Consider the following 13,279-nt stretch of genomic DNA (forward strand, 5'->3'; position numbering starts at 1 on the left):
TCTATCTCAGAAAGAGCATTAGACCAGTTCATTATTATGGGTTCTTTTCCAGGCAAACCTGCACTGCTGCAACAGCACCACCATGCAGCCACCACAACAAAGATGGCCAGCGCCCCAGTCCAACAGCATTACCGCCGTAGACATCTGAGCCACACCTCGCAACCTGCTTGTCTTATTTTCATATTCTTCAGGTACCGCATTTTATGCAATGTCTTATGTCAGTCTGTCGTGGCTGCTTGGCATCATGTATGCCATGCCCAATGTGTAATTTATCCCTATTTAGACAGATAGCAACTCATGCTATGAGGATCGCCAAAGCATTTCTTTCTATCTTATCTGCATGTTGTGTGATCTTTGACAGTCGGATGGTGAGAAAAAATATAAGATGGAGACGGTGTTTTGTGATGTGACTTTTGTCTCTTACAGAAGGTATTATAAATGTTTTAAAATGTTATCCTGTACGACTCTCAGAGTTTGGAGTCGGAAATACAACTACTTTTTCTCGAGGTTATGTTCGTTCCTATCATTCTCAATTTGCCATAGTTATATGAACTTGTTTATAAGGAGGTCTCTTGTTATGTGTATTATTTCTTTTATATCTTGTTGTAGACTTATTTTCCGTTACCTCCCTCTCTTTACATGTCTGCTTATGTGTGCTCATTTCGGCTAAGAGTGAAAGGAGCCATTGGCCCAATTGTTCATGTGCATGGTGGCTTTGCTTGCTGTATTTGATTGGAGACCTTTAATTTTTCTTTATCTTCGATGTTTTGGATCAAGTTCGTGCTCTACATTGTGTTTTGTCGCTGATACTGTGTGATTCATGTTCATCTTTCTGCACGATATGAATACGTGTTATGCAGTGAGTATGTTGTTTACGTTGTGTATACTGGATGTGCCATACCCCTTTTGTGGTAATCCAGGTTTCTGATCTGTGCTTTCAGATCGAACTCATGAGCCATTTACCGAAGCATTTTATGCTGCACAATTCTTGTCGTTGTGTGTCGAATCATTGTACTTTATATTTCGTATGCTGAGTCTCTAAGTGTGTACATGAGTGTGATGTGGTTACCGGGCCTATGCTACTTTTCAGTACCTAGTTATTATTTATTATTATCATTGTTCCCATTTTGTCTTACTTTCATTTCTGGCCTTCCTAGCCAATTTATCTGTTTGTTTTAGATTTTAACCTCATTTTTATGCCTTTCTGCCGTGTGTTTATTAATTTCTTGTAGCTATGGCAACCCTTTTCTTTACTCTTTTATGTTCCATGATTGTTCTTTTCAGCCGGTCTTGATTTCGCTGGCATCTCTGATTTTATTGGGGATTTAATCTCCATGGGGATTGTCAAGAAAATCAAATAAAAGGGAGAGTATAGATTCTGATGATGTAAAAAGCCTGTTACCTTCTACCTCGGGATTATTATTTTTCCTATTTCGAGAAAGAAATACTTTGGAATCTAATCTTAAGCACTGTGCTTACTGTGGTGAGAGAAATATTATTTCACAAATCAGATTCCTCTACCATGCTTTCTAGAGGTATACGAAAGAATTACGAGAATGAGTAACACTCCCTTTGGATGGACCGTTGTTGAACATCCTGCATGTGAGTAACTGACTTCCCATATCCCTATTTATTTGTTCTTTTATGCCAGTCTTGGACTGATTTCTTCCCAGTTTATGTTAATAAATGTGTTTCATTTAAATTAACCCCTGATCTGCATTATTTTGTTATTTTTTTGGGACATTCCTCTTTCACTCTGTTTACAGTATGTCTAAGAGGCCCAGATTCAGCTCCTGGTGATTTCCTTAGCCAGTTAATAAGCATTATTTGTAAATAATGTACATAGTTATTCTTCATGGTCACTAGCAAGAACGACCTTTAGTTTCAGTGTAATTTAAAGTGAATGAATTCCTGTAAACTGGTGAAACAACAAAATTAAATTTGTGTTTGTACAAGTGTTTGTTTTTGTACACAACAGCTATGTTTCTAGAAAATAGAACTCAGAGAATTAGAGTAGGCAAAGATTTATCTGACCCTGTAATAATTAAGAGGGGAATTCCTCAAGGCAGTATTTTTTGGGCCCTTAGTTTTCTTTTATATATATATATATATAAATGATATGAGTCAAGAAGTGGAATCAGATGGATGGATGGTGTGCAGTCAATCACCACTAGCTTCCATCACCACAGCATTTTCCATGCTTTCTTCAGGAACAAGTAAAGCTCCATGTCAGCAGTAAAGGTTGCCCCATAATTATCCTTCTGCCAGTGTAAGTCTGCCTTTATTACTGTCAGTTATTTCCAATACTCTGATGAGTTTCTGTTGTCCAAAGAGGCCAGATTAACCTCCCTTTTCTCTTTTGCAAGGCATTTCATTTTGTTTGTATTATCAGACATACTTGTTTATACTTCTCAGACGAATTTTGTAATCTGAAAAAGCCTTCTTATAGTTATTATTTTCCTCCAGTATGTTGTCGTAGTCAGTGATGCTATTTTATCTTTATTTCTGGGTTTTTTGGCTCTCATATAACATTTGCAAATTAGTGCCATTAATGGACTCTGCTCAATTTTTCTGTTATCAGCAGTGATGGTGGTTTCCTGTGTAGTGGTTTGGTGTTTCCCCAAAACTAGAGTGATCAGATCCAATATTTGCTGAGTTAAGTGTATGCACATCCAGTACTTGTACTAAGTGAACAGCCCTATTTTTTTAAAAATAATATAGCTGGTCCTGAATATTCACCTTCGAGTATTTGAACAGGTGATCTTGTGTTGTGGTTTATGGTAAAGAAGGTGGTGTTTATTCTTCTTTGCCATGAAGGAGAGGCTGAGTTATTCCCTATCATCATAAATTTATTGTTCATTCAATATTTGCTTTACTGTGTCTATTACGGCATTGCTAATTCTAGCATTGAAATCCATCATTATGAGGATTTTGTGATCTGTCAGTAACTTGGAACAAGCCTATGCACAATGCATATTTGAGTTATTTCCAAGGTCTTATGATATTGAGGGAAGAAATATGATCATGGTTTGTTTGGAAGCCGTGAGATTCAGAGTTAAATATACTTGCCATAAAGTAGTTTTGTTGCACAACCAGAACATATTTAAAAGGTAAAGATCTTGGAAGTTATATCAGGTACTTGAAAAGTATCAGATCAGTTTATATTCATAAGATAAGATGTAAAGTATAATTGGGTGCTGATATTGCTCATGGTCAGGAACAAGATGTACAATATAATAGGTTAGGATCCACCTTTCAATACTCCGTAATAAGATGGTAAGAAGTAGTTACAACCTGTTTAATGGGACCGGTTTCAACACATTTTAAGTGTCATCATCAGCCAATTTTCGAAGATCTTAAAACAACTAGCACATTGAATACAGGCAAAAAATTAACAATGTATCATAACGTAGCAATTCAGTAAATGTTCAAAACACAATTATTGTGTTTTGAACATTTACTGAATTGCTACGTTATGATACATTGTTAATTTTTTGCCTGTATTCAATGTGCTAGTTGTTTTAAGATCTTCGAAAATTGGCTGATGATGACACTTAAAATGTGTTGAAACCGGTCCCATTAAACAGGTTGTAACTACTTCTTACCATCTTATTACGGAGTATTGAAAGGTGGATCCTAACCTATTATATTGTACATCTTATTTCTCTATTCAATACGGAACAATAATGAAGTTTTTAACTTTAAATGGTCAGGAACAGTCAAGCCAAGGCTATGGATCATGGGGGGAGATTTTTAACATGTAAAAGTAAATCTACTGATCACAATCACTTACAGAAACAGATTGTCATCATATTTTCAAATACTCCTACACCCTGAAACATTACAGTTCAATACTATGGCTAAACATCTTCTGTAAGGTTGAATTTTGTGCAAATTGTGTCAAAAAAAATTCTTGCCATGAATGGTATATCATTGGTCAGGATTTCACTGACAAGTTTGTGTAAGCAAATTCAACATTTTACAAATGATATAATTTCACACATCAGCTGAGTACAGTACCACAATACCATATTCCATCAAGTTAATAATAATGTTATTAGATGTCCAACTATTTTTATGGTTTTGAGAGCTGAGGTGCCAGAATTTTGTCCCACAGGAGTTCTTTAGTATGGTGGTAAATCTACCAACACAAGGCAGAGTGGTGGTGTTATTGTTTTAAAAGGAAGTACAACTAGACAACCATTCTCTACATAGTACTAATGAGAGAGAAAAAAATGGAAGGTTCCGACACTTTAAAAAATGAAGATATTGGCCAAAGAAAGTCAAAGGCCACTAAGGGTGTGAAAATGAAAGACTTCCTAGCCATCGAATGCTCTAATAGTGTCAGGGTGGGAAAAGAACAAGAGTTGACCAAGGGAGGTTGGAGAGGATAGATGAAAGTGACGAGCCTGGCACAAGTAAGTGGAAGCAATGCAAGGACTCAGCTAAGGGCCCTTTGGTTGCCAACCCACACTCCCAAGTTGAGAGCCCCTGGGGCCCCTTTTAGTCACCTGTTACGACAGGCAGGGGATACTGTGGGTGTTATTTTACCCCACACCCACCTACCCACAGGGGGACAAGGAGAAGTAGAACTGGGCAACCATCCTGTATTAACACTAATCAAAAAGAAAATGGAAGAGGTTTGACACTTCGAAAAATGAAGGTATTGGCCAAAGAAAGACTAGAGCCACAAAGGGCATGAAAATGAGGCTCTTTAGGGCTCAGAAAGCTGAATACCATTGGGGTTGGAAGCGAACAAGAGATGACCGAGGGAGGTCAGATAGGAAAGATGAAAGTGAGGCACCTGTCACTAATGCCAGAACTCAGCTAAGTTGCCTGTGGTCTCCAACCTACACTCTCAAGTTAAGAGCCCCTGGGGCCCCTTTTATTCACCTCTGATGACAGGCAGGAGATACTGTGTGTGATATTCTACCACCCCCACCCACAGGGGTACATGAGGCTAATGTGTTTGAGCACCTTCAAAATACCACAAACTCAGCCAGAATTGAACCTGCCAGCTTGAGCTTAGAATAGAAGGCAGGCGCTCCACCATCTGAGCTGCTCAACCTGACATATTTTTTCTATCGAAAACATGCTTCACTCTCTATTATCCATCCAGTATATTAAGAACAAGAATACAGATGAATAGATTTTCCATGAGTACCTCCCTATTACTCATTATTTCAAGTCATTTGGAAAGAGCTGTCAGTAAAAAACAATAATTCAAAAAAGCGTGAGGGGTGCTGTGTGGTATATGTCCAACCCTTGCCCATTTCTCTACGGGGTCAGGTATGAAGTGAGATGAATCTTCGTAGAAAATTTTTATGACCAAATGGCCTTCCTGATGTCAACCTCATCAGAGGAGTTAACGAAATAAAATGAATGCTGTGATATATGATAAAATGAAGGGAGGGAGAGGGTGAAACCCAGTGAATCCAGGTGTTAGGCATGCAGTCTAGTGATTAGCAATTATATATGACCACCTCTCCTACCCTGTTGGCCAATGTTCTGATGGTGAATATTTTTCCAATCAACGGGACTCAAACGGGAACCGTGGTGTCAGATCATGCAGACATGATGCTTAACAATCATGGCCACCATAGAGGCTTAGTAATAGACAGTGCATTAACAATTCAAAAAACATTTATGTACAATAGGCCCATTTACACAGACAGGATTTTTAGGTGCTTTTGAAGCATACACTCCAAGTTGCGCACCAGAACTACCACTTTAAATGTTCAACCAGCAGAGGCACAAGGAGCACAATTTTGTTACCCATGCCCGTACATGGAAATAAACAGCCAACCTTTCGGTTTAATGCATCAGTTCCATTCTTGGTGGTGTTTCTGATACATGAAAATAAATGACATAAACAAGGAAAAATACAAAATATGTTCATAAAGCTCCACAGAAGTCTTCCCTAATGAACTGAAAGTCATGTGAAGAATACAGAAACTGTAATTTACTGTGTTTATGAACTATTATCAGACTTTCTGAGCAAATAAAGGCTTCAGTATTAAAAAATCCAAGGCATTCTCAGATCCTTTTGTAGGAAACTAAGAACAATTAATGAAATGAAAAAGAGTGGTTGTGCTGAAGAAGATCCCATAAACCAAGTCTTAGGTTTTTTGACTTGCTACTGTAAACCGAAGACAAAGAAAGAACCTACAGACAGTCTAAGTAATATCGACAAAATAGGCAGCAATCTGATGGCACAGAGGGTTTTTTGCCATCGCTATTGAAGTATTCCGTATAATTATTTCAATTCTGAACAGCTTCCACAATCAATTAACTTAATTTTTTAATATTTTTTAATTCAGGATCAGCAACAGCCAAATTACAAAGATCCAAGCTATGTACAATAGATATTAATAAAAAGTGAAATGTATATAAATATTTACGAAGGACACAAATATACACAATAAAAACGTTAATTTTAAGGACACTTCCTCTAAAGCATTACTTTGTCAATTTATATATTTTTCATCTAAACAGTGTTATGTGGCTGAAGATGTTGATAATATACGAAACATGTACCACTTTTGACCATTAAAAATTGCGTTAAGCAATCATTGTATCGACTAGGTGGAAAATAAATAAATACTTAATTGTGAATCTATTGAAGTGCGATACGGACCATGAAGCTGATTTTATGTAATAAAGCAATTTGTAAAAAAAGCAATTTGTATATCTCTGAGGTTGTTGAAAGTGGGGTGTGTTAAAATCCCCAACCAGACCAGGACTCAAATCCAGGACACTGAACCAAAGGCCATGATTGCAACCTTTCTGTCATGGAGCCAGGCATGGAAAGTTGTTTTAAAGAAAAAATAACTGACTTTCCTCAGACAAAGATATCTTAGTGGTGCTTAGAATCAGCCTCGAAGACTTACAAGAAGTTGATATTTTCTCCAAGTTTGCCGAAAGAATATTCTTTCCATCTTCAAAATTCCGGATTTGTACTATCAGAGCAATGTCATGTAAGACTGATGTTACAGAAGACATTCAAGTCTTCTTTGTCATAATGGCTACCCATGTAAATGGAAGCAATTAAATTAATATAAAATAAGAAAAGAATAACTGATTTTATTGCAACCTTGTACCCCATTATTAGTTGTATTTTTTTTTTTAAATATGCATTAGGCCAGATTCAAACTTAGACCCACTACTTATAATCAGGTTGTTACAATTTTCAGTAAGAAGAGCCCTCTCAAGAAGCATGACGTTATAGTCGAGATAAGAGTCAACGATAATCTTGATAACTTTTTGTATCTCTTAATGATTTCCATTGTATTCCATTCTTAATTTATCAGTCCAGATCATTTCATATTTTTTTCCCCTAAGGATATCTTCTCATTAAGTTGTTATCTTGTATTATAAATTCAGACCACTTCCCCATTGAAACCTCATAGTCTTCACCATGGGCATCATTGTTGTTTCTATATTTCTCCTGTTGACACTTACAAACTCCTGGAGTGTGGTATGTATTAAGATGACTCCTTTATTTTTTATTTTTCTAATGATTAATTGAGACTGTCTAGCTAAGCTGATAAGGAAGTGCTTTGGTTACTCAGAAGGAGATGGGTTCGATTCCTTATGAGAATGATAAAAAATTTAAAAGAATGACTTTCATTTCTGGAAAGACTTGCTCAGCCTGCAAGAAAATTAATACCAGGTTAATTCCTGCAGGCAAAGGTGGCTGGGACAGAGAGCTAAATACTTTAACCCACTTAATTCTAGGCTTTCAGGATATTGCAATAAGCTGGTTTCAAACTTAGACCCACTTCTTCTAATCAGGTTGTTACAATTTTCAATAAGAAGAGTCCTCTCAAGAAGCATGACTTCTTGTAGTCGAGATAAGAGTCAACGATAATCTTGATAACTTTTTGTATCTCTTAATTAATTCCATTACATTTTTCTATGGGCATTCATGACCTGTACCAAGATGAAACAAAAAAGAAACATACATACATTATCATTAGAGACCATTATGCCTTTCAGCATTCAGTCTGCAAGCCTCTGTGAATTTACTAAACATCACCACAATCCTCTATTTGCAACTAGTGCTGTGGCCTCATTTAGTTCTATAATCTTTAAATCGTTAGAAACTGAGTCTAACCATCATTGTCTTGGTCTCCCTCTACTTCACTTACTCCCCATAACAGAGTCCATTATTCTCCTACATAACCTATCCTCCTCCATTCGCCTCACATGAGTCCACCACCGAATCTGCTTTATGCATACAACTTCATCCATTGAGTTCATTACTAAACCAGCCTTTATCTCTTCATTGTGAGTACCCTCCTGCCATTGTTCCCACCTGTTTGTACCAGCAATCATTCTTGCTACTTTCATGCCTGTTACTTCTAACTTATGAATAAGATATCCTTAGTCCACCCAGCTTTCGCTCCCGTAAAGCAAAGTTGGTCTGAAAACAGACCAATGTAAAGATAGTTTCGTCTGGGAGCTGACTTCCTTCTTACGGAATTCTGTTGATCGCAACTCCGAGCTCACTGCATTAACTTTACTACACCTTGATTCAATCTCACTTACTATATTACCATCCTGGGAGAACAAACAACCTAAATACTTGAAATTATTGACCTGTTCTAGCTTTGTATCACCAATCTGACATTCAATTCTGTTGAACTTCTCACCTACTGACATCTATTTAGTCTTCGAAAGGCTAGTTTTCATAGCATACTCATTGCACCTATTTTCAAGTTCCAAGATTTCATACTGCAGGCTTTCAGCACAATCTGCCATTAAGACCAAGTCATCAGCATAGGCCAGACTGCTTACTACATTTTTACCTCACTGAATCCCTCCCTGCTATTTTATAGGTACCTTTCAGCAGATGATCCATGTGAACTACGAACAGCAAAGGTGAAAGATTACAGCCTTGTCTAACCCCTATAAGTACCCTGAACCATGAATTCATTCTACCATCATTTCTCAATGAAGCCCAATTGTTAACATAAATGCCTTTGATTGATTTTAATAATCTGCCTTTAATTCCATAGTCCCCCAGTATGGCGAACATCTTTTCCCTCGGTACCCTGTCATATGGTTTCTCTAGATCTACGAAACATAAACATAACTGCCTATTCCTTTCGTAGCATTTTTCAGTTACCTGGCGCATACTGAAAATCTGATCCTGACAGCCCCTCTGTGGTCTGAAACCACACTGGTTTTCATCCAACTTCCTCTCAACTACTGATTGCACCTTCCCTTCCAAGATGCCAGTGAATACTTTGCCTAGTATACTAATCAATGAGATACCTCGATAGTTGTTGCAATCCTTCCTGTTCCCTTGCTTATAGATAGGTACAATTACTGCTTTTGTCCAATCTTTACCAACACTCCATGCTAATCTTACTACTCTATGAAGCCATTTCATCCCTGCCTTCCCACTATACTTCACCATTTCAGGTCTAATTTCATCTATTCCTGCTGCATTATGACAATGGAGTTTATTTACCATCCTTTCCACTTCCTCAAGTGTAATTTCACCAACATCATTTTCCTCCTCCCCATGAGCTTGGCTGTTTGCAACACTACCAAGAAGATTTCATTTTACGTTGAGAAGAGGTTCAAAATATTCCCTCTACCTCTCCAGTGATTCCCTGAGATCTATTATCAGTTCACCTGAATTACTCAAAACACTGCTCATTTCCTTCTTCCCTCCCTTCCTAAGATTCTTTATTACTGTTCAGAAAGGTTTCCCCGCTGCTTGACCTAGCCTTTCCAGGTTATTACCAAAATCTTCCCACTACTTCTTTTTGGATCAACAACTATTTGTTTCGCTCTGTTTCTCTCATCTACGTAAAATTCCCTGTCAGCCTCAGCCCTTGTTTGGAGCCATTTCTGGTAAGCCTTCTTTTCATGTTTCCAAGCTGCTCTCACTTCATCATTTGACCAAGATATTCGCCTTTTCCCATCTTTACACACAGTTGTTCCTAGTCATTCCCTTGCTGTTTCTACTACAGCATCCCTGTATGCCACCCATTCTCTTTCTATATCCTGAACCTGCTCACTGTCAACTGTTTGGAACTTCTCACTGATCGTATCCACGGTCTAATTTCCTCATCCTGGATACTTTCTATCCTTATTCTTTTGCATACAGATTTCACTTTCTCTATCCTAGGCCAAGAGATTCTTAGTTCACTACAGATCAAATAGTGGTCTGTATCATTAAAAAATCCCTGGTAAACCCATACATTCCTAACAGATATCCTTAATTTGAAGTTGGTTAAGATATAGTCTATTATGAATCTGGTACCCCTAGCTTCCCATGTGTAGCGGTGAATAGCCTTATGCTTGAAGAATGTATTCATAACTGCTAAACCCATACTGGCACAGAACTCCACCAAATGCTTCCCGTTTGCATTAGCTTCCATATCTTCCCCACATTTTCCAATCACCCTTTCGTATCCTTCAGTTATATTTCCAACTCTCGCATTGAAATCATCCATTAGCACTCTCCTATCCTTGCTGTTGACCCTGACTACGATGTAGCTCAATGCTTCATATACTTGTCAACTTCATCCTCATCTGCACCCTAACATGGTGAATACATGGACACAATTCTCACCCTAATTCCTTCAACTGCCAAATCTACCCACATCATATGCTCATTTTCATGCCTAACAGAAACTATGTTGCACGCAATGGTATTCCTGATAATCTGCCCTTCCCTTTCAAACATCCGTCAAGTACACTTTATGATGTCCTATCTCTTCCTCGTTATCTTCCCTTACCCTAATATCACTTACTCCTAGCACATCCAGATGCATCCTCTTTGCTCACTCAACCAGTTCTACTTTCTTTCTTCCATAAGCCCCATTAATATTGATAGCTCCCCATCGAATTCCATTTCGTTCGCCAAGTTGTTTCCAAGGAGTCCCTCGCCTGTCAAATGGGAGTGGGACTCCATTACTCCTATAGGTCTGAGGCTTGCTTAAAATGTTCTGAGCTTGGTAAGTTCATGAAGCAGGATGCTACCCTACTTACACATAGTCCAAGTGAGGATGTCTCCTCTAACGGGTTATGCACCACCGGTGAATTGTATAGTCCTAGCCGCCTGAGCAAAAGGAGGGCCATGACTCAGAATATGTCTGAGATGCCTACTCCCATTCCATAGCAACTGGTACCCAACTCTCAGGGTCACTTACTAGGCCACTCAGCCGTTGCCCTTTGTTCACGAACTAGAACGTGAGAAAAAAAATAAAAACAAAAAGAAAAGAGAAAGAAAATATTTAGATTGATGCTTTCACAGCCTGTATAGATAGACATGATATTATAGCTTTGGGCTTTTGCCATGTCAAGAAAACAAGGAGAAATTCTTTACATTTCAGAAGGAAAACTTGTTCGTCCATGAGGAAGACTTCTCTAATGATGATGGTTATATTTGAGAATACTTTACCATTGGTCTATTGTAAGTGATGCTCTCATTTGTCACCAGATGGCTCACTGTGTGCTAGCCTTCCAAGTGGGAAGCTCCAATTAAGTTGTTTCTTGTACCCATTAATTGGAGTTCCAATTCAAATTTTTTCCTTTTCTTGTTAATTAGAGCTAAGATGGGGACTCAACTTGCTAACCATAGTGTCAGATCACAGAGACTTGATGCCTTAACCATCAGGACCACCAGGTGCTCTTCTGGTGCAGAGCCTATTAATTTCACTGCCAGTAATGTCCTGATGGATTGGTAGCTGATGGCTGTCAATGGTCTGACAATATATGGTGGTGTTGTTAAATACTGTATGATAATTACTTCATCCCAAAACCCTACATTTCATATTCAACATCTGATCCAGCTCTCTAATGACATATTATATTTACCAAAGCAAGTAAAATTCTATGTAATTTGTTTACAAATAAAAACAAGGTCAGTGTGTAGTGCATACAGCTTACCAGGACAACTCCTGCCAGACAGTCTGCAGATGATGTGGTGTCTCTTAATCACTGTAAAATTTCCCTCACCTATTTTACTCATATTTCTTGACCAGTATTTATTGTACAGCTAAGAAAAATGCTTGAAATAGCTTTAATTTATTTTTAAAATATTTCGTTTCACGAACAATTTTAGGTTTTTGTATTCTTCATAAAATGATAATGACACACACTAAAATACAACATTTTTTTCATCTTCAACAATAAAGTTACTTATCTTTGAAGACATACAAATGCAAATGAAACAACTTTTAAAAAATTAAAGTTGTGGAGAAAACAACATGGTGTGATCATTGTTTTAAGAGGATGTACAACTGGCCAACCATCCTCTATTAATACTAATCATAGGGAAAAAGAGAGGAGGTCCAAGCCTTTGAAGAAAGAAAGAAAGAGAAAGACCACAAAAGGCATGAAAATGAGACCCTGTAGGCTTTGCAAACCTAATACTGTTGGGGTAGGAAGAGAACAAGAGTTGACCATGCAAGTGTGGATAGGAAAGTTATAAATGAGGAGACTGCCACATGTAAGTGGAAGTAATGCCAAATTCAGTTAGAGGGTTTGTGGGCAACCTAATCAAGAGGCTGTGGATGTCCTTTTTTCAGTCACTTCTTACAACAGGCAGGAGATATCATGAATGTACTTTACCACCCCCACGTACAGGGGAAGACATTCAAACTGAAATTATTCAGGAAAATAGGGGTAAAAGTGAAAAGAAAGAAAGGAAAAACTGAATCCATCAATTGATTGAGAAGATGAGGATGGCCGAAGAAATTCCTCAAAACAGAAAATCCAAGTTTGACATGCCCTTTACAAAAAAAAGAAAAAGATGGTGCATGATGCATAACTATTTCAAGCGCTATATAAAAGGTTCTTTCAAATATTGTAGATCAAACTCAGTCATCTAAATTGTTGACCTTCTATTGCTCCCTCTTCTGACATTGACCTGTCATTGTGTTTATCGTGTTACCTGCTCCTTTTCATGTTTCTATAAATAACCAGAATTTGCACTTGCTTGTTCCTTAAAATGCAGTTATGTTTCCTTTTGTTTTCAGGGTGCAGCAGACCTCCTTCATACAAAAGGTTCGTACATTATTCTCTGTCTTACATTCATACAGATTTCATTAACCTTCTTTTGTTGCTATTTACACTGCCTTATGTTAGTTTGTATTGTATACTGATATTCTGGAGGTCACAAAATACATGTCCCTCTAGCATTAGATTAGAGCAGGGCCATCCAGCTATTGCGCTCCGAGAGCGCGCCCGCGCTCGGGGAGCACTGGGCAGTCAGACTAGCGCTCCTTCCCCTACCACCACTACAGTGTGGCAGCGA

The 13,279-nt window shown here is 37.9% G+C and overlaps 1 protein-coding gene across 1 annotated transcript in view; it reads left to right on the forward strand.

Annotated features, from left to right (window-relative positions):
• Positions 1-7,400: 7,400 nt before the first annotated feature.
• The window catches only part of LOC136858629 (uncharacterized), a 71,298-nt gene continuing 65,419 nt past the window's right edge, over positions 7,401-13,279 (forward strand). The window contains exons 1-2 of the mRNA XM_067138330.2: positions 7,401-7,477; positions 13,002-13,029. Coding sequence (XP_066994431.1) covers positions 7,418-7,477; positions 13,002-13,029 — 88 coding nt within the window. The 5' untranslated portion in view covers positions 7,401-7,417. The remainder of the gene's footprint in view (positions 7,478-13,001; positions 13,030-13,279) is intronic.

Source organism: Anabrus simplex, chromosome 1 (assembly GCF_040414725.1).
Source record: "Anabrus simplex isolate iqAnaSimp1 chromosome 1, ASM4041472v1, whole genome shotgun sequence".
NCBI lineage: Eukaryota > Metazoa > Arthropoda > Insecta > Orthoptera > Tettigoniidae > Anabrus > Anabrus simplex.